Source organism: Triturus cristatus, chromosome 4_2, assembly GCF_964204655.1.
Source record: "Triturus cristatus chromosome 4_2, aTriCri1.1, whole genome shotgun sequence".
In the NCBI taxonomy this organism is placed as follows: Eukaryota; Metazoa; Chordata; class Amphibia; order Caudata; family Salamandridae; genus Triturus; species Triturus cristatus.
The window spans coordinates 81,987,902-82,010,074 of NC_140586.1; the positions used below are offsets into that span (position 1 = coordinate 81,987,902).

Sequence of the window (22,173 nt, forward strand, 5' to 3'; positions counted from 1 at the left end):
GCGGAGGTCGAGACACGGCCCGGCTAGCGCGGCTTTGAGTGCGCCACGCTGAGCTGCTGGAGCGCTTGCGTTGTCACAACTATGCGGCTCACTCGGGGCTCGAATTCATGCCACGTCGGACAGGGCGGGCGGTTGCTGGCCTGGCTGCTCAGACAGGAGACTGCTTATGTTATGCTCCGATAGATGCTATTCGCGGGCCCGATGGGTCACTCGTATACACGCAGTGGGAGATACATCAGGCAATGACGGAACACTACGCGACCCTGTACCGTTCGGCGGGACGCCGGCAGGCGCAGGACCTGGATCGGTTCCTTGAGGCTGCCTGTCTGCCCACGGTTCCAGATGAGTATCAAGAGTCACTCGAGTGCCCCCTCACCGTGGAACAGATCGGAGAGGCGGTCACCTCTTTGGCCTCTGGGAGGGTGCCGGGACCTGATGGGCTCCCAGCGGAATACTACAAGACCTATCGGGAGTCACTAGTACCCAAACTGCACGCTCTTTATCTGGCCGCTCTCGAAGAACATACCTTGCCCGCTTCCATGCGAGAGGCCTATCTGGTATTTCTGCTCAAGCCCAGGCGGGATCCCACCAATCTGGGGTCATACCACCCCCTTGCCCTGCTCAATGCGGACTACAAAATCTTGGCTAAGGTGCTGGCGGAGCATCTGGCGCCAATGGTGCCGGTGTTGGTGCACGCCGACCAAAATGATTTCGTGCCTAAGCGCAGCACCTCCCTTAATTTGTGGCGGTTTTTCCGGGTGGCTACTGACAGTGTTCAACGATGGCCTAGGGCGGGCTGCCTGGTTCTAGATCTTGAAAAGGCCTTCGACTGTCTAGAGTGGGGATACCTGGTGGCGGCATTGTCGCACTACGGGTTGGGCCTCGGGTTCCTCCAGCTGGCAGCCCTCCTTTACAAGGATCCCACGGTGAGAGTGAGAACCGGGCCGTACATCTCCGATGCCATCCCAATCTGCCATGGCACCAGACAGGGGTGCCCGCTCTCACCCCTCTGTTTGCGCTAGCAATAGAGCCCCTCGCCGCCACGCTCCGTAGGGAGCCGACTGATGGCATCCCTCTGGGTGATGCGACGCATCAGGTATCGCTTTATGCGGATGACCTGCTGGTCTTTGTTAGAGATGTGGCTCACATCCCGGCCAAACTGGAGCACATTCTACTCTACTTCGCTGCTCTCTCAGGCCTCCGGGTGAACGCCGCTAAGTCCTGTCTATATGTGTTTCGAGCCGACACTCAAGACCCGAACTATCATCTTGGGGGCGTGCAGGTCCAATGGCGGCCGGATATCTTCCGTTATCTGGGTATCCAGATATATCGTCAGCCGGCGGATCTTGTGGAGGGCAATCTGGGCAGGGCCGTGGCAGCAGTCAAGACTCAGATGCGGTTCTGGGGTACCCTTCCCCTCACGGTCACAGGCCGAGTCGCCTTAGTCAAAATGGTGATTTTACCCCGACTCCTGTACTACTTCGCCAACCTACCCATTTATATTCCGGCATCTTTTTTCGCAGCCCTTGCGCGGTCACTTCGGGACTTTCTATGGGGTAACGCACGCCACAGAGTTGCATTGCTCAAGCTGTACCTCCCCACCGACCAGGGGGGACATGCAATGGCGTGCTTTGAGCATTATTACCTGGCTGCGCAGCTACAGTGGATAGCCCGGTGGTTGGCAGACAGAGGGCGTGATGATACTGCGACTGCTGCACCCCTCCTCCCTTTAGTTGACATCATCAAGCTTTTCCACCCGGCCGCGAAAGTGTCGAGGCCTGTGCCCCTTCTCGTGGTGGTGGCCTACAAATGCTACTGCCGTAGCCTCTACCTCACCCGGGCCCGGACTCCTTACGCCCCGGCCATACCACTCGAAGGTTCTCCTAGCGGGCGGGGTGCTTAGTAACTTGCGGACTGGAGCGCTGTAGACATACAAACGCTGGGGGATCTTTACCGGGAGGGTGCCCTCCTCTCATTCGCCGCCCTAGCGGAGGAGACGGGGCTGGCTCCCGGCCACTTTCTTCGTCACCGGTCTTTGATGGCGACGCTCACGAGCTGTTGGGGAGATCTCAGGGAGGAACCGGAACAACATCTTACGATGCAATATCTCCATGTAATGGGACGGGGGAGACATCTGGTTCGGTGGTTTGTGGCCTCCCTGCACACACATGCGGCGATCAGTCTGGCCCCGATGCGTCGTAAGTGGGAGGCGGACCTGGCCCGGCCCATGGCCGACAAGGAATGGGACAGGGCGCTGCAGGGCCCGACGAGGATCCCCAGGAACATGCTTTTCCGCCAAATACAATTCTTCATCTTACATAGAGCATACCTCACACCCGAATCTATCAACAGATACTTCCATCGTACAGATGCGGGCTGCCCCCGCTGTGCGGAGCTAGATGCCAGCCTAATCCATATGTTGTGGAGCTGTCCCGTATTGTGTCCGTACTGGCAGGCAGTGCGAGAGGCGCTCTGCGCGTGCACAGGTCGCAATATCCCGTCCGAATGGCCAACCTACCTGTTACACCTCTCCCACAGAAGTCCTTCCATGAAAGTCACCTCTCGGTTCATCGACCTGGGGTTAGTGGTGGCAAAGCGGCTGCTCACTAAACGCTGGAAAGCGGCTGATTCACGACACGCACGGGCATGGCGAGGTTAATTCCTGGTATGGGCTAAGGCGGAGGGCACGGCCCTCCTGAGGGAGGAAACGCTAGGCCTCAGGAAGACGCCCATAGCAGCTCAGTGGGAGGCGCTTTTGCAGACCATGATGCGACTAGATGGGGATCCAGCAGTGTCTTGTCAGGTGCGTGACGAGGGCGCTTTCCTAGGGGGGCCTGGCACCAGTCAAGCAAATGTGACATTGTCTGTGAAACAGTTTTTATGTGGGGCACCGGGATGGGGGGACGACCTAAGGGACATGGACAGGTGATACTAGAATAAAGTTCGGACTTTGCTGCTGTTGCTATTTTGGTTGGGCATTTGAAGTCCTGCCCCTGTTATTCCATGGTTTGCTAACTGGTTATGGAGACATACTGGGGGAGAGTGGGTGGAGTGCTAGTGCTCTTTAATCAGGGTTGTCTCCTTTTGTGTGACACCAAAAGCGACTTTATAGTTGCCGCCACAGTTGAGAGGCCTCCAATACCGACATGAGATTAGGAGGTGTATCCTCTCCTCATCAATCAATGTACACTCGCCTGGGTAAATAACAACGGTACAAATATAAATGTAAGTTGTTCTGGCTTCATAATGTACTGTACGCTTCATTAAACTTCAATAAACAGATTTATAAATAAGAGAGACTGCTTGGAACCAAGGGACCCCAATCCCCAGAATTATTTGCGGCATTGAGGAGGAGGAGGTTAGTCCTCTGATCTGTATTGGCTATAAAGCGCTTTCAACATCCCTGCTGCACGAGACACAAGAGACTGCTTGGGTCCAAGGGACTCCAATCCCCAGAATTCTTTGAGGCATGGAGGAGGCGGTGGGCCCTATGACCTGCATCGCTAAGAAGCACCTTCAACATCTCTGCAGGGTGGGACGCAACTGGGCCAATGACAGGCCCATCTTTCTTCGACCGTCATCGCCAGAAGTGGCCGGGTCCCCTCTCTTGGCTCCTGCACTCTAGACGTGCGTGAATTGTCCCATGTGTTTGTTGTGAGAACTGAACACTTGAAACAAACTACGGCCAGGGGTTATATTTGGTAGGTCGGTAGTTGCTGAAATGTATATGGAAATATTTTCCTTGGGGAAGTCTTAAATTTGTTTTTCATCTATCTAGACGCCTCTAAGTTGAAGCTTATCACTTATTATGGCCCAAAATTAAAGCACTATTGTATGTACCACTGATTTGTCATTCTGCAAAAGTCCTTAGTCTTGAGATGGGGAAAAAGAAAAGCTGGTGAGCTCCTGCAAGGGATAAATACATTGAAAAAATAATCTAAAGCGCAACCGGTCAGCTGCACATTAGAGGTAATTGAGGTATTAATTGATGAAGTGGAGTCAATAAATAACTGTGAAAAAGATCTTTCAAAGCATCAGAGAAAAAAACAACCTAAGATAGTAGTAACATTCAAGTAAGAAGCTTTACCACTTATTCCCCCACCAATTTAGCGAAGTCCGTAGACCTGGGGGGTTCCACCGTTGATTTATTCACTTTGGGGGATAGGGACATCCAATATGGGTCATCCCAGAGCATTATCCATCGAGAAGTTAATGCCATCTGCTGGAGCAGTTTCACACCTTTACAGTCAGTGGGTGGGCCCAATGAGGTAGCAAGCAAGCGAGTTGCAAAAGGGAATTGTGAGAAGAGGGCTGATGGCAAGCGCCCTGAGAGCACAATGATAGCACTAATTATGGAACTAAAACAGGAGATAAAAGATCTAAAACTAATATTATCCTTATAGGTTGCCAACTGGATCAAGCAACTAAAACAGTTGTTGCCTTTGAAAGCGGCACCAAGCAGTCTATCACTTGATTTTCCCACACAAAAAGCTGTCCAGCTTTACATGCTACCTCAAAATCTCAAGGTGTAACAACCTAAGGAGGGCTCCCGCAGGCGAACCTACAAATGCTAATCAGTCAAAGGGCCTTCATCAGCGTGCCAGTTGAGACCATTACTCATCTACGACCATGCATCCACAGGATTGCTTAGCAATGCGAACAGGTTATTTAGTGCTTGTAGGCACACAGTCCCACTCTATCATAATAGCCACACTGTCCCTCCTGCACAGAGTTCAGTTGGAATGTCAACTGTCAGACCCACCCAGCATAGCAATTTTAATCGTACTATTTCTAGAAGTGAGTTTATGTCCTTTTGTAATGCCAACAGTAAAACAGAGTTCTTAATCAATGCTCCCAAATTACCTCATTCAGCGAGGGAGGATGAAAGCTCACTAATTGATACATTTATTCAATGGATGCGGGGTGTACGTCACTGTCACTACGTTATTCACTCTGAAATTTTGACAGCATTCTGACATCCTACCTCAGGAAGGATGTATGACAATATAGAACTACTTCTTGCTGAAGGGACCTTAGGTGATGGCCTGGTGGGTCTGGATCTACGCGCCAGTATTTCCAGTAGCAGCCCGATCCAGTTTAAATACCGCCTCCTGAGCCTGGGGGTACTGTTAGTACCAAACAAAATAGTCCCTGGTATTCTGGGTCAAATACTGGAAGAAAGGAAGATTCAGCTTTTGGTAGAGTGGAATGGCTGAGCCAGCCCTCCATGGATAGAAATGTGACCCAAATGAAGGAAATTGACAGTGCGGGGCCAATTTATAATTTCATCGAACTTGACAGAGATGAACGGCAACGGTTCAATTACACACAGGTTTTCAGTGGGACAAGCATTATGTTGCCTGGGGAACAGAATATCGCCTAAACTGTGATGGCAACTGTCCCCAATCAGATGAATATCCCTTCTTGGTAAAGTGCAGAGCTTCTTCCAAAGATGTATGACCTGGAATGGGGCGCCTTTATAAACAAATGTGATATTTGCCTATTTCAGGAGACCTGGTGTTTGACACTTTATTTTTGGCCAAGTTACATGAATTACAGTGTACATGCACAAAGAAAGGGGATGGGTTGGCATTTCGGGGCCTTATGGATTGAAATCCCTTTAAATTGTGTGGTCAAATTTTTTAAAAACAATTTCAACAGACATATTGGCATCAAATTAACCTCTAGCACAGGGCAACACTGTGTCATCTTTAAAGTTTACAGTCGTACTTCCAGAGGGGAAATAAATGGCTCTCAAACTCTAAGACAGCTTGAATTTTTGATTGAAAAAATTGATGATAGTCCACCTCTTATAATTTCTGGTGACTTCAATACAGCTTTAGAACCTTTGGTCATCACTGTTTGCTCTAATATGGACATTGAAGAGGAGCTGTGGGCTAGACCGGATTTAGACCTAGCACCCATTAAGCAATGGACATCAATGGCTATTCAACTGAATGCACTTACTTTATCTCTAGGGTTTAGGGTCTGCAATGAGCATACGCATTCTGGCAGGATTAGAAAACATACATATTACAGTTTAAACCAATCCAGTCGAATCGATTATTTCCTATTGGACCTTAGGCTTTGGAAAGCATTAATTGACATGGTAATTGTAAAACGCAATGATAGCGACCATAATGCTCTCCATCTGACTATGAATGCCTTTTCTCCTTTATGCAAGGAACTTGGGGAAAACCAGCTGTATCAGAGTTGATTGTCTCAAACAGGCATAATGTAAAATGGAGCTCTCTATTGCAGCAACCCGATATGTTAGCCAATATATAAGCAGGAAAGTGGCCGATAGTTTCGATCCCATAACACATACACTCGATAACTCCATCAATGTTGTTCGAGCACATGTTCATCTATTTAAACCACTGGGAAAATGTTTCAGTAGAGAAATAAGACCAGCTCACCATAACTCAAAGAGTAGTTTTTGGTTCAATGAGGATTGTAATGTGGCAAATGGGGACCTAAAGACTACAATCACTCGAAACAGTGTTAGTGTAAGAGCTGCCACGAACAAATACAAGAGGGTCCTAGGTAGAGCTAAAAGAGAGTTGAAAGATAACAGGTGGCTCAACCTTACCATTGCACTGAATGCTAAAGACGCCAGGTTATTTTGGCATATAGCCGCCCATGGTAGCTGCTATGATCACACCACCGCGAATTATTTCATTAAGCCAAAAACCTGGGTTGACCATTTTACCAACTTGTATTCTAAAACTATGAATCAACTCCATCCAGAAAAGCCCGATGTGCTAATACCCTTCCAGTCATATTGAACTGTTAACTTTTTCCCTAGCAGAGACTCTTCAAGCGATAAGGCCACTGAATTAAATAAAGCTCCTGACCCCAACAAAATTCCATGTGACTTATTCATGTTGGAGCCTTGTTCCTGGGGTCCCTATCTTAACAAAGTTTTTAATTCTGTACTGACAGGAACTGAGTTACCAGAAACTTGAGCAAGAGCTGAAATATTTCTGTTTTTTAAAAAGGGATCAAGGGAATGTCTGAGTAATTATCTGCCTATAAGCCTTATTGCTAGTACACAGAAACTCATCTGTAGATAGATTCTCCAGAAGCTACATGATTGGATTGAAGAGAATAATATCCTATCTCATCTCCAAGCAGGCTTCAAAAAAAGGGTCAGCATTATTGATCAGGTTTCTTAGATTTTCCCTAATTTATTGGAAGACTGTTGTATTGGGGAATGGTCATTTATGTTGGCTTTGTCGATCTTAGGTCAACTTTTGACCAGGTAACTCGTCCCAATCTTTGGCCTATCTTCAAGGTAATGGGTCCAGGAAAATCTGTTGTCCATTTTAATAAAACTGTTTGAAGAAACATATGCACAAGTGAGGAGGGATCACCTGGGCGAGTTAAAGGACAAGGGGGTACACCAAAGTTGGGTACTTGCCTGAACGTTGTTTACACCCTATATAAATGGAGTAGCGGATTTTTTAAGCGATTGTTGTAATAACGCACTAAAATTATGTAAATCCTTGGTTTCAACACCTTTGTTCGCAGATGACATGTTATTGATCTCCAAGACACCACTTCACTGTCTTCTGCATACATAGGCGGTTGGAGGTTAATGTTGCTAAAACCACATTTTTGACATTAAATCTTCATAGGGGTTACTGAGTTGTACCTACTTTGGATGGAGACAAAATAGAAAGGGTGAAGACTTTTGACTACTTGGCATTACATTGTCTGACAATATGACATGGAATTTGCAGATAATAAAAAGTGCTCTAAAGCTGTTGCAATATATTGGCATATTGAGGACCCACAGATGCACTCCAAGTCTGCAACCCCCAGCTTTACATACATATAAAATGCAATCTGTGTGGGCTGTTTTATATGATGTTGCGCCATCAGAATGTTCCAAGAATGACTATAATGAACAGGAAATTTTTAACGGCTCTTCTTAAGATACCCCAGAGTTCGCCATTACACCAAACATAGATATGGATATAAACCCAATCCTACAGCGAGCCATTGTTTTATTGGGAAAGATTATGGTATATGCAGGAGCCGACTATGCATAGAAAGGCTTTATAAGAGATGCTGATCCTGGATGGTAATGGTAGCATACCCTGGCAGAAATTGGTACAAACTGAACTTACTTTTTCTTGGCTTAGGTGATTTGTGTAAGTCCCCAAGAGAGGTTTATCTTATTTCTAAAGCTCAGATTAAAGAAAAGAACTGGTTATATACACGAGAACAAATTCTGATAAGTATGCGATATGGCTTGTTGCACTCTGTGGTGTAAATTATTGCGTTTTTAAGATTCTATTACCCTACATCTTGCCAAGTCCCTGTACTTCAAGATCAGATATGGAACTTTGACCATAAACACATTTTGCAGTAAATGGCCAAAAGCTCCCATAATTATTTGTCCAGCTTGTAACTCAGATTCTGAGACTCTCGTAGATTTACTATTTCTGTTGCTCTCAAAAAATGGATTGTTCCAATTTGCACACAGCTAGAGGATCCCAATACAAATTTGCGTTGAGAATTGTAGGAACTGAAACTTGTGAATCCACTGTATATAGTGTATTAAGGTTTTTAACCTCAATGTGTCATATTCGAAATGCTATTATAAGAAATGAATTATATTATTATGTATATTTTATTGAGACCTATTTTTCATATATGTATTTATGGTTTGTTTTAATGTTGTACATATTGATGTGTTTTTAATTTGTATGGGTTTAAGTGGTTTGTCCCCGAATAAATGGAATTGACTGATAGATTGAAATGTGACCAGTAGCTATCACTGAACACCATATTTATCCTTAAATGATAAACTATTAACAGCCCCAACCCACACCTGTACAGTGACCCATTGGTGGTTCGTTCTGTCCTTCATCCATAAATGCTGTGACAAAGTGTCTAGAGCTAAACAGGTTTTGGTACATAATGATCTCAAGGAGCAATAACTGCATTTGTGTTTTAATGTTTAAGGAGACCAATGTTACACTGAAACAAAATGTCACAGAACGTGACAGCAAATGTTAGAACTGTGTTATAACTTACTTTGCCACAAACCTTCTGACTAGTTGTACCAAATCGATTTATTTTCTGCTCACTTTTTGTGACAGTATGTAGCTCAAGCTTCACACAGCCTAAAGCAATTCAGTTCTAGGCTTGCTTGCTAATGTATAAACTGAACGTTTTTCATGGATTGGGACATGGCTGGACTGGACAAATGGTGGATGCTTCTTTCCCCAGAGGGAACGCTGAATGGACCCAGGGATGGCAACAGGGGCAAAAAGCAAGTGATCTAAGAAAGTTTGGGAGCGACAGATGTTAGTTCTGGCACCAACTATTGTGTGCGCAAATGCAGCAAAGCATACCACAGGTGTGGCCTATGAACATACTGGAGGAGGAGTGGAATGAGTGCATGAGAGTTTATTGGGGAAATGCCTTGACAGTGGCCTCAGCAGGTATATGACTCTCTCTTACCAGGTCTTGGAGCCGTTGAGTGTGTAGGTGCCGCTAGTGGGATTGTATCGTGCCTTTGTCTCCATACTACTCGGATCACTGCCATGATTTGGCTCCGTCAGACCGAAGCAGCCAAGCATTTCTCCTTTGGCTAAAAGAAGAAACACAAACAACTTACTAACAGTGATTTGCATAGAAAGCCTTTTTTGTGACGCAGGCAGAGTATTAGATAAATACCTTCTGGTTAATAGCACGTGTGTAGTGACTTGTTGGAGTCTTGTGTGATGTGAGTAGTTTGTTTCTTTTCTGTGTGTCATGTAACCAGAGGGTTGGCTGGGTCAGTGCTCTTCTAGTTCTGGTCAGGTGTTTCATGTGTAACCTCAAATAAAAATTTCTGGCAACATCATCTTTGTCGATGCTTGGCATCACATTTTCCTACTATAGTAGCAGTTTTATCTCATAAAAAACAATTGTCCAATGCACAATAAAATATAAGTGAACTTACTGGCAAAACTGGCTGTCCTTGGACCTTGTCACCGAAACCATACCCCAACCAGAAGAAGGCGCTGGCATTCCTAAAGCGGCTACCTCTTTTTCAGACAGGATGACCTCTTACTGTAAGAACGGTAATAACATTTTTTGGGAGGATAGATTCTAGCTCTACAGTAATGCTGCATGCCGGGCTGCACATGTGCCCAATTCAAGAGTGCCTCACGAAGCAATGGTCACTAGTAGAGGGTCAGTGGGAGGATGTGGAGTTGGTAAAGGCAAAATCTCAGCGTGCTCTCCTATGGTGGAACAGCAACAACTTGTTGCTCAGCAGGCCTTTACTCAACCCCATTCCACAAGTTACCATTACTACTGATGCCTCACTCTCAGGGTGGGAAGCTCACTTCCACCACATGACTGTTCAGGGCAGGTGGACCCCACAATACCGGGCTGTCACATCAACTACCTGGAGATTTCTTTGGCCTGGGGGGCCGGGTTTTAGGGCTCAGTGTAGTTAATAGGGTTGGGGCAGACAGATTACAACACAGGAGGGATGAATTTTAGGGCTCAGGGCAGGGGGGCTTGGTGGGATCTTTACCACACATAAACCTTTACTAGTCATGCCTTTACAATCAAACTCGTTGTAAAGGTATGCGTGGTAAAGATGCAGTCATTGTAAAGACCGCGTGGTTAAGGCATGCGTGGTTTAGGCATGCATGGTTGTGTCATACAACCGCTGCTGTAGGACATTTGGCTAAGCTCTCTTCTCATTCTTGCAGCTCAAGGCCTGCTGGGCACAGCCACCAAGGCTCTTTTCAAAGACCATGTCCTATACCCTGCTTACTGGGTCTAGCTCTGGGCAGATTATGCAGGATGTGGCCTTGGACAAGGCCCCTGTCCAGTGCCTCTGACCCAAGTATTAATAGGAACCCAGTATTCCTTTATTTGTTGCAAGATTTTCCCCCTTTCTCAGTTCCTCCATGTTTCATTATTTTGATTCCCTTAGTGCCGAACGATTGTTTCTATTTTAGGTGGTTCACAGACCCCCAAGTCTTACCTTTGACTTTAGTTATGCAGACACAATAGGAATGTGTAGCCCTCCAGAGTATGTGTTTACTGGAGCTTGAGTGGACTCCACTTAAACCCATTTGGTTCCAGCAATATGTTTTTTGCTGCAAGATTTGTGAAAAAGAAGAACTAGTTTGTGAACACCAGGTTATGGCTGCCGAACTAAAGTAATCCATCTTCTCAGTCACATTGGAAGCTCAGATTAAAATGTCAGTTTATGAAATAAATTCACAACCCCACCTTGTAAATTATCTCTAAAATTTTCTTGCTTAATGTTCTCATGTGGTACCAAAGGGGTTGGTGATGGACGGAGCATCAGAACCAATCAAACACTCACACCCAGTCAACAGATCTGGGTTTGATCCATCACCGTTCTTTAGAACACTCTGCCACCCCAGTTCAGAGATGGCCATATGCAAATCAGTCGGACCCTGTGCCTCATGGGAACAGTCCATCCCGAACTGCCAAGCCATGCCTTCCCTGGACCGGAAACAAGCTTCCTAGGACCGGTTTCTGGCATTTCAGCCGTCTTCAGCCAGGCTAGCTTGAATCCAGTGGCAAAGTGAGCAAGGGACTCAACGTCTGAGCATACCCTGCCAACTTATGGCGAACAAAGCGGTACAAAAGGGGGTGGTGATGGACGGAGCATCAGAACCAATCAAACACTCACACCCAGTCAACAGATCTGGGCTTGATCCATCACCGTTCTTTAGCCCACTCTGCCACCCCTGTTCAGACATGGCCATATGCAAATCAGTCTGACCCTGTGCCTCATGGGAACAGTCCAGCCCGAACTGCCAAGCCATGCCTTCCCTGGACCGGAAATTGTTGTTTTTGCATTTGTCACCCCGAGTGGGACGGGTATGCTCAGACGTGAGTCCCGTGCTCTCCATGCCCCTGGAATCAAGCTATCCTGGCTGAAGAGGGGTGAAACCCTGAAACCGGTCCTAGGATGCTTGTTTCCAGTCCAGAAAGGACCTGGCTTGGCAGTTCGGGCTGGACTGTTCCCATGAGGCACAGGGTCAAGACTGAATTGCATATGGCTGGGTTCAAACTGGAATGGCATGGTGAGCAAAAAAACGATGGATTTAGGCCCAGATCTCTGTACTGGGGTGAATGTATGACATTGTTCTGCATTCTGTCCATCAATTGTTGTTTTTGCATTTGTCACCCCGAGTGGGACGGGTATGCTCAGACGTGAGTCCCGTGCTCTCCATGCCCCTGGAATCAAGCTATCCTGGCTGAAGAGGGGTGAAACCCTGAACCGGTCCTAGGATGCTTGTTTCCAGTCCAGGGAGGACCTGGCTTGGCAGTTCGGGCTGGACTGTTCCCATGAGGCACATGGTCAAGACTGATTTGCATATGGCTGGGTTCAAACTGGAATGGCATGGTGAGCAAAAAAACGATGGATTTATGCCCAGATCTCTGTACTGGGGTGAATGTATGACATTGTTCTGCATTCTGTCCATCAATTGTTTTTGCATTTGTCACCCCAAGTGGGACGGGTATGCTCAGACGTGAGTCCCGTGCTCTCCATGCCCCTGGAATCAAGCTATCCTAGCTGAAGAGGGGTGAAACCCTGAAACCGGTCCTAGGATGCTTGTTTCCAGTCCAGGGAGGACCTGGCTTGGCAGTTCGGGCTGGACTGTTCCCATGAGGCACAGGGTCAAGACTGATTTGCATATGGCTGGGTTCAAATTGGAATGGCATGGTGAGCAAAAAAACGATGGATTTAGGCCCAGATCTCTGTACTGGGGTGAATGTATGACATTGTTCTGCATTCTGTCCATCAATTGTTGTTTTTGCATTTGTCACCCCGAGTGGGACGGGTATGCTCAGACGTGAGTCCCGTGCTCTCCATGCCCCTGGAATCAAGCTATCCTGGCTGAAGAGGGGTGTAATCCTGAAACCGGTCCTAGGATGCTTGTTTCCAGTCCAGGGAGGACCTGGCTTGGCAGTTCGGGCTGGACTGTTCCCATGAGGCACAGGGTCAAGACTGATTTGCATATGGCTGGGTTCAAACTGGAATGGCATGGTGAGCAAAAAAACGATGGATTTAGGCCCAGATCTCTGTACTGGGGTGAATGTATGACATTGTTCTGCATTCTGTCCATCAATTGTTGTTTTTGGATAATGTTCTCATGTAGCACTGAATGGTTTTACGCCAAATCAAGCATAGACAAAAGCATCATCTTCGTGCCAGTTTTTGTTCGATTCCTTTAAGCAGTTTTGTCGTAGCGGAGTGCAGAATTTCCTTTAGGAATTGGAAATGTGACTTCTGGAACCCCTTGATACCTCCTTCTCGCGTGATGAATCTAGAAACGGTCCAGGCTCAACTTACCTGCATGTAAATGTATACCTAAGATTGTGCAGATTCGTAAAACTATCTGTATTTTTGTGTTAATACATAAACAGAGGGATTACAGAACTCTGGATGACTGGTAGACACAATCTGCATAAATATCACCATGTTCTCAGGTGTGAGGCCTTTATAGAGGTCCTAAAGCGGTCAGAGGTTACCAGGCAGACTCTGTTAGGTATACTGTTGCTTACGGCTGGTTTCCTAAGGCCACAACACTGTTGACTGAATTACTAAATACTCCCTTTTAGCATTTGACTTGCTCAGAGTAAACTGCATGGCAGAGGGATCAAGTAGGCAGGGTTTACTCCAGCAGGTGGTGTGGGGTTCGAAACAGTGTAACACTGTAAATAGCAGTCAGGAACAGGAGTGCCCGGTCAGTTTGTAACTACTCAAAAGTAAATGGCTTTACTACATATAAGTGAATTATAGCACAATTAAAAATAGAACACACACCGAAAAGCAGAAGCACTTTACACTTTTTTGACTGGAGACTCAATTCCAATGGTTATTATAGCTCTCTCGTGCCAAGTGTAAACAACAGATTAACATTGAGGCCGGCTGCCAATGTTATTTTATGAAAGATGATTCACATCTTCTTGGTTCATTTCACATGCTCTGTCGTCATGTCTCTAAAAATAAAGGTTTGGATACGGGTATACAGGTAGGGCCAGGCCATAAGTGCAGTTGGAGGGAAAGGGGACATTTAATTGTAACTGACATTTTCACGAGAACCGTAAGGCTTAGTTCAAATGGCTCTGGATTCAGGCAGACCTCCCCTAGCTACTTGCTGCCCGCGGCAGGTGGCAGCAGGGGTGTTTTTCAACAGTCTCAAAGACCCACATCAGCGAAAAAGGAAGAAGGTACAGGCACCGCACGGGAGGGTCAGAGATGATGGTGGCTCACCCTCCTGGACTTGTGAAAGTGTTGAAGCAGCCCCTCCCTAGGTTTTTAGGTCTCGGCTAGCGAAGGCTGCGCTTGCGCAGTCTCGCTTGCGAGATTTAATGACTTGGAGAAGAGGGGCTTGAACCCGCCCCTCTTCTCTCCTCTTCTCCATTGGCTGGCCTCTTAAATGCTGGCCAGCCATTGGAGAAGAGGTTTGTCTCGCAAAACAAGCACCGTCCTTTTCGGATTCGGGGGCGTGTTTTTTCGATACTTTTCTCTGGGCGTGTTTTTCTCTCTTCCAGCCAATGGCAAGAGGAGAGAAAAAGAAAAACACGCCCCGAATCCGAAAACGACGCTGCGTTTCTCTGAGGCATTAACCTCGGAGAAAGGCAGTGGTGTGCTCGTCCTCTCCCCCTGCTCTTGGCTCCTGCCCTCTCCTCCGCCCTCATCTACCGTTCCGCGGCGCCATGCCTTTCTCTGAGGCATTAACCAAGCGCCGCTTCCAACCAACCGCAGGCCGGCCGCCTGTCTCCGAGGCCCATAATCCAAGCCACTCACAGCCCGGCCGCATGTCGTAGAGGCCCAGCCTCCGAGCCAACGCCGGCCCACCCTCCGAGGACCCGTCCCTGCTGCTGAATCCGTGCGAGCACTCAGAGTGTGCACGCGCACACTTAGCCATAACACTGCAAAGCCTAGAATAGCGGAGCACCTACGAATCTCGTGGGTGGCGCCCTCTCGTGTGTCCTCGCTCTTTGAGGGGTGCAGAAACCCGCTCAAAATGTTCTTGGGGTCCCGCATGCCTTTCATGGTGCGCCGCGCTCTCCCCCCTCGCAGCACTGGGGCTGCGTTGTTCCGGCCCCTCTCCCCTCGGCTGGACTAGACCGGGCTTCCTCGGACTGGAATCCTCTCTGAGGTGCGAGCGGCGGCTGCTCTGCTAGCTCCGGCCTCTCTCTGTCCCCTATCAGGGTGTGTGCAGGGGTGTGGGACAAGCATGGCACGCTGACAGCCGCGGCACGCAGCCGCAACTGAAACCACCAACAGCGTACACACACAGGGAACCGGTTAGTTCACTTTGTTGTCGACAATGTTGCGAAAAATCATTGTTTTTTATGGAAAGACCTGCGACTGCTAAGCAATGAGATGAGTTGAAGACCACCAGCAGGGAGATCCTTGCAGTTAAATATCGTACATTATTACAGCTGTTTGCTAATGCTTTCAAAAGTGTTCATTAAAGGTTACTTGCAGGTTACACACACCGAAAGACATTTATTTATTCTTTTGGACGTGTTCTTGGGTTGGATAATTCTGTAATTAATTTATTCTCCCGTGACCCACCCTCTTAAGAATTGTACGTTTCGTGTTATTGAGCCCTTAAACTTGTATGCACCATCACACTGCTATTGTTGAGCTGGTAACATAGTACAAATATCTAATGCACATTGTCAGGGCAGCACTCCGCGTCTCTCTGAGATTAAAGCTAGGCCATTCTTGTAACACGAGTTGCCACTGTCCATCGGAGACAAGAGCTAGGAAGTAGCTCACGTATTTAACAAGAGCCAGTTGTGTTTTCAGACGCTATTTTACACACAGTGTTCGTATTTTTATAGTTTCCATTAGTTTATTTTCTTTGGTCCTTCTTTGGTTTCCATAGCCTATTCTTTTGTGGCAGTCGTGGTTATCATTTTGCCAGCTGGTTCGCAGTGGCCCTACACTTGTTTCCATGGCACCTATCTCCGCCGGGTGGCCCTAGTATTTTGATCTGTGGGGTTCGTCGGAGGCGGCCGACCCGGTCGGGCTTTGTAAGGGTCCGTCCGGCAAAATGGGGGCCGCCATGTTCTTCGGCTGCACTTTCATTGCCTTCGGACCCGCCTTCTCCCTGATCCTTCTGACAGTAGCGAGGGACCCTCTCCGGGTCATCATTCTGGTGGCAGGGTGAGTGCCGTGAAGAGGCGGTGTGTTTTCTTTCTTATGTGGGTAACACACACAGCGTGGTGTGTTGTGGGCTTAAGAAGGGCAGATCATGAGGGTGTAGACGTACCACTAAAACTAGCGATTTGGTGTTGCAGATGTAAAATGATTGCGTTAACAGTATGAGGTTTTATATCACAGTGTGTTGTGACAATATGCTAAATTGATCTTTATTTAGTGCCATAAGGTGGAATGTTTTAGCCAAAGGAAATGGTGAAGTGAACGTGGATTTTAGCTGTGTCTGTTGTGATCAGGATGGGGTACTTTTCAATGAGTTGTGGCGTGGCACGTTTTTGTAACACTGAAATGATGCTGTGCATTGATTTGTTGTGTAGAGGAATTCAGATAGTGTGTCTGTTTATATTGTGTGTTCTGTCCTGGTGTATGGTGTGATATAAGTTGCCGTGGGTGGATGCAGATCACAAAGGACGTAGATTAGGGCGATTCAATTAATGTGGTCGTTAATAACTGCAGACAACACCACATTGTGATGCGGTTAGCTTCAAACAAAACAAACATTTTTTATTTGAACATGAGAGTGAGGGCAGATGCATGTACGGCACGTTCGAGGACGTTCGGGCTAATGTTGAAACCTTATTTTTTTGCTCAGCACACATTTGCCAATATACATACTCTGTATTGACTGTCAATGTAATGAAGTTTTTTACGCTTCTACCCAAGATCTGCCCTTATCTCCTCTTCTTCACAATTGGATTTTATATTACTGGGGCAGTCAGGTATGACAAGTCATTTTCTTTCCTCTTGTCTTTTGAAGGGAATACAAACTTCTACTTATTCAAACAATCAGAGTCGAGGATTAAAGCTGCTGGAAGTATCTGAATTAAAAAGGGTAGCCGTGCAAGTCATGTGTGAATGATTATATTTTTCTATTCTCTTAGCGAAATGTTTTTATTAAACCTAGAGCCCAGTATAAAGAGTTTTAGCACAGATCTTTATTATACATTGGTGACTTGCATGTTGGAGGCAGGTGAGCGGCTGCCATCTGAGATGTGCCCGACAGTAGCGAAAGGGCTTCTGGGCACCTGCTCCGGTGTGAGCAAATTGGACGTGCAGGAAGGGCTTCGGCTGGTAGGGGCGTCGACCTGCCACTAAAAAAGGGGATTTGTGTGTTAATCCTTTTTGTAAGATTCCGTGAGGCAGTCCTGCAAACTCTGGAAGACCAAGCTTAACAGAATGTCTGACATTGCCCTTCTAATGCAGAACTCTGTGGCTGCGGTACCCACAAGGCACACTTTTATGTGCCTCTCCTTCGGGGTTTGAGTTGAAGTACTTCCCTTATTCTGAGCACTCCTAACCCCTCCTCATCACAGTGGTGAATACAGAACACGACTATCTCCAGTCTTGAAACTTCCGACCACACAGCCTGCCAGGCCAGCATTACCCTGCCTTCCTGTCAGGGCTCTGTGTGGGGATGGCTGTGTGTGTGTGTGTGTGGGGGTGGCTCTGTGTGTGTGTGTGGGTGGCTCTGTGTGTGTGTGTGTGTGGGTGGCTCTGTGTGTGGGGAAGGGTCTGCGTGTGTGGGTGGCTCTGTGTGTGTGGCTCTGTGTGTGGGTGGCTTTTTTTGTAGGTGGCTCTATGCGTGGTGGGTCTGTCTGTGTGTGGGTAACTGTGTGTGTGGAGGTGGTTCTGTGGGTGGCTCTATGGGTGGCTCGATTTGTGTGTGGGTTGCTCTATGTGGGTGGCTCTGTGTGGGTGCAAATGCAATAGGTCTCGCATTTGAGAGTGATTAAGCTTTTGACATTGTAAATAACAATGCCGTTTCTTTAAATGTTTTAAAAACAAAAACATAAACAAAAATAATGTCATGAGCAATGCCAATAGCTTTAACTTTAACAATGCCGAGACCATTGCATTGTAAATGCTTGTTTGTTTTTTATCCTGCTAGCTCTGCTGGGCCGGATCGGGCCGACCGCCAGACTTATGGGAACTTTCCGTCTGTTGAACTGCCCTCCCAACCACCTGTCCGCCCATGCATTTACAATTCTACATGGTCAGCTGGGCCTTTTAACTCTTCCTTTGTATCAGTTGTTTCCTTCTGGAAGGCACAGTCCAGCATCTTGTGAAGGCAGGGGGGCTTTCTTCAGTTCTCTAGGCGATCCTGTAGGTTTTCTCAGACTCAGGCCCAGGCTGTAGGGAGAGTGGCAACTCTAGCAGACGTTCCAATCCCGGCTCTTCAGTGCTTTTCTGTGCTCTTCTTTCCTGGTGCACAGAACATTCTCAGTGCTGAGTTGAATCAATTAACAAAGTATTTGGCTGTGGAGGCCAGTACTTATACGCCTCTGATGACCGCTCCAAGCCAATTAGGGAAGCTGCACCTTTTTCATGTCCAGCTGTTCCTCACATCCCGTGATACCATTTATCCTGCACCTACAGCACAAATTTGCAGGCTCCCTGCTATGCCGTCCCAGAAAAAATCACCAGGGGCAAAGGATTTCACCAACAGTAGTCCTCTTCAGGAATAACTGCAGCCAGCTTAAGGCACTGACTACTCCACTTCATTTCCACAGTGCGCGATTCCACTGGGCAAGGTGGAATTAACTGTTGTGAAGAGTGGCAAAGAATAACTAAAGGCAAATCGGAGCTGAAAACTGTGCAATATGGATATGCACTTGGTTTCAAATCTTCACCACTGGCGGTGGGAGGGCACACCTGAGTCTCCTGGTGCTACAAGACTTCCTGTCAGACAGAGAAGGTCAATATCACATCAATCCACTTAGTCCTTAAGCCTTTCTTATCCTATCTGATTATCAGTAGGATTTGATTCAGATAGATATTAACACCATATACTACTTTAATAAACAAAGGGTTATCCGGGCCTGAACACTGTCAACAGAAGCCCTGCGGATATGAAGGTGGTTTCTTTGAAGTAATTATTGGTAAAGGTAATACATCTGCCTGGGGTAGAGAACTTTCAGGCAGATGCAGTCAGTGCACTATATCAATAAAATCACAAATGGGTCATCAACAGCATCGTTCAAAGTATCTGTATTGAGTGGTAATCTGCTTAAGTAGAATTATAGGTCACAGACCAAAACATTTAGGCATCACGTCCTGTTTTCAAGAGACCGGGACAATGATGCAATTCCGATGAATCAGTCGGTACAATTTCCTCCTATTCCCCTATTAACTGTTTTTTATAGAATGGACTTGTTCCAATGGGTGACAAGAAGTCAAAGAACCAGTTTTGGGTTACAATTGAGAGAGAATACATGTCATACAGGTCTTGTTAGTGGGTGCTACCCTTAGCATAAAACATTAGCAAGGAGTTGTTAACTTATTACCTAATAAAACAATTGTAAATCCATTAAGAATTACGGATGTAGAGTTTCCTGGTCAAAGCGCAACCATCACGCCTATATGTCATGCAGGTTGTGATGTGAAGTTGCAGCAACAGATATTTTAACCTTTTAAATGTTATCACAGGAAGATAAGGTCTCAATATATGGAGAGACAGAATTCTAGACCAAAGGAGCACTGTCAGAGAAAGGCTGCTTAAGTGTCTTTGTCTTTTTGAAAGAAGAATTTAACAAAGGAGGCAATCCAAGCTACCGAGTCTGCACTGGCCCCTCAGAGATAGACAGTTTCTGGGCTAGATAGGAAAGGGAACCCAAATGGAGTGCCTTATTGGTGCTGCAGGCTAGCTTACAGGTGCTTATTGCCTCAAAAGGCATCCAGTTCAGATTGGATTGGTGAGATAACGCTCACATTTTCTAGTGCCAATAACCAACTTGGGTAGTGCATTTAGCACCACTTTTACAATGGCTTCATGTAATTTAGGGGAATCCGATTAGTAATGAGTTTCCTAGACAAGTTTCAAGAGCACCAAAGCTGGAACAATTTTTTTGTTTAAAGACTACGCTCCAATATAAATCGTTTCAGAAATATTACTAGGGGCCTTATTTAGAGTTTGGTGCACAAGATACTCTGTCAGAAACATGGCGGATTTCCCATCCACTATATTACAAGTAGATTATAGCCTATGGCACTTATAATAAGGCGGACAGGATATTTGTCACATTTGTTATGAAGCATCCTGACTGCCAAACATCAAACAGGTCCGTAAATCTGCAGGTAAAAACTTTGCCTGAGGTGACATGCCTTGTGTATTCGACCTCTGCCCCACTGCAGTCTGTCTGAAATCGCTCTTCATTCCCAGTCAACCACAAACTGAAACTTTACCTTGGTGCTTTACATTTTTATGTTCTTTTTGTCTTAAATATTTATATCTCTGGTTCTGTTTATCTAATTTGTATTGTTTTGGTGTGTTTTTGCTAATTACATTTTTCTCTTCTTCAAGATTGTTGGGGAATTTTATGGAGTTGAGTTCTTGACTTTACAATTGTTGGTACTGCAGCTTAAGTTTCGATGTTCATTATTCTGTTTTCTATGCCTTATAACTCCAGCAAAACATAAGCTGCATGCATGGGCTGATACTCCCTCTCACCATGTAACAAATCATCATTCTTTCTCTTCTGAATATTTTCTCTCCTTTATTTATCCCCATATTGGTATGTATTTGTTTTATCCTTTGCCTTACTACCAAATACAGATAACATTTAACACAAAAACTGTGGGTACTGCTTAAATGTAACTGCATTTACCTGGAGAACTATCTGCTGCTTGTGTCATAGTTACAAGGGACTGATCAAAGTTTCATTGATATTTGTACTGAGATTTAACTGAGATGTCTTTATTAAGTTGGTAAGGCCCCCCTCCCACCCCACTTTCCAAATTAGTAACCTATTTCTGAAAAATAGGCGTAAAGGTGAGGGGTTATACCGCAATCTTATTTTCTTTGCCAACCAGAATAAAAAGATCAAACATTTGTAAATCTGGAAATAAATCCTTAGAACGCTGAATGAGTATCTGCATTTAAACAAATGCCAGATTTCTACCATTTAAAGTTATAGATTATATACTATAAAAATGTTGCAGGATGCCTGAATGCAGGCGGACGTATTCTACTGGATTGAATTTTAAGGAGGATTCCAATGAAGTGATACTATGATTAAAAGTCAGTAACTTTTTGTTCTTTCGGTCAAAGATTTTCTAAGAAACAAGATTCTCTTTGCTTTTGCATGCTTCAGACAAAACAGCGATCTAGCCAGCCGTTCAGATCTTGTGGTGTGCAGAGCTATGAAGCATTTTAAGTGCTTTATTTGTATTGTGTGCAGTATAATTGTAACCAGGCGATGAAAGTAGTGCGGTTTATAACTTCATAAAGGCACATCATTGAAAACTCTTGAAATTTACTATAAACACTTACATGGGGGCACATTAAATTCGCAAAATCTTAAAAGTCCTGAAATTATCCTGTTAAAGTATCATATATCACGGCAAATATCAATCCTGCCCGTGTGTACCACAGCCATCCACCATAAGCAGCTGCTACCTTTACAGCAACTGTAAATGTTGTGGAGCTAACATACACATTACAAAAATACACATACCATATGTGTAAAAACGGCTTTTACAGTATGGTACCTTTCTTGTTGCTTGTGATTGTCTACCATCTTAGTGTCTGTTGTGACTGGGAATCTTCCTTCTCAATGTGCATGGCCCTTGGTGATGTGCTCGCAACAGACTTTAGTGGGCCGACAGACTCTAAGGAGATGCTCTCATCCGATGATGTGCAAGGCAGTGGATACATTATAGAACAGCTCCTGGTTCTCCTTGATACACTTTTCTCACCCTCTATGCACCCTAGAGTTTCGAATGGGATTCACCACCATTGCCCTTCACTGGTTTGCCTCGTACCTTTCCAAAGGACAACAGTATGTTCAGATGGCCACTTCTAGGGACCCAAAATATCTGTATTACCTGTGTAGTCCCCCAGGGACTCATTTTTTCTTCTGTCATCTTCAAAATCTTCAGGGAGACGCTTTGGTGCTCTACTCATAGATAACGCCCTCAAGATTCACCAATAT

The 22,173-nt window shown here is 45.9% G+C and overlaps 1 protein-coding gene across 5 annotated transcripts in view; it reads right to left on the reverse strand.

Annotated features, from left to right (window-relative positions):
- Nucleotides 1-22,173, reverse strand: part of GCDH (glutaryl-CoA dehydrogenase) — a 220,253-nt gene that overhangs the window by 54,026 nt on the left and 144,054 nt on the right. For all 5 annotated transcript variants that reach the window (XM_085600632.1, XM_085600630.1, XM_085600633.1 and 2 more), the window contains one exon: nucleotides 9,478-9,607. In XM_085600632.1, coding sequence (XP_085456758.1) covers nucleotides 9,478-9,607 — 130 coding nt within the window. The remainder of the gene's footprint in view (nucleotides 1-9,477; nucleotides 9,608-22,173) is intronic.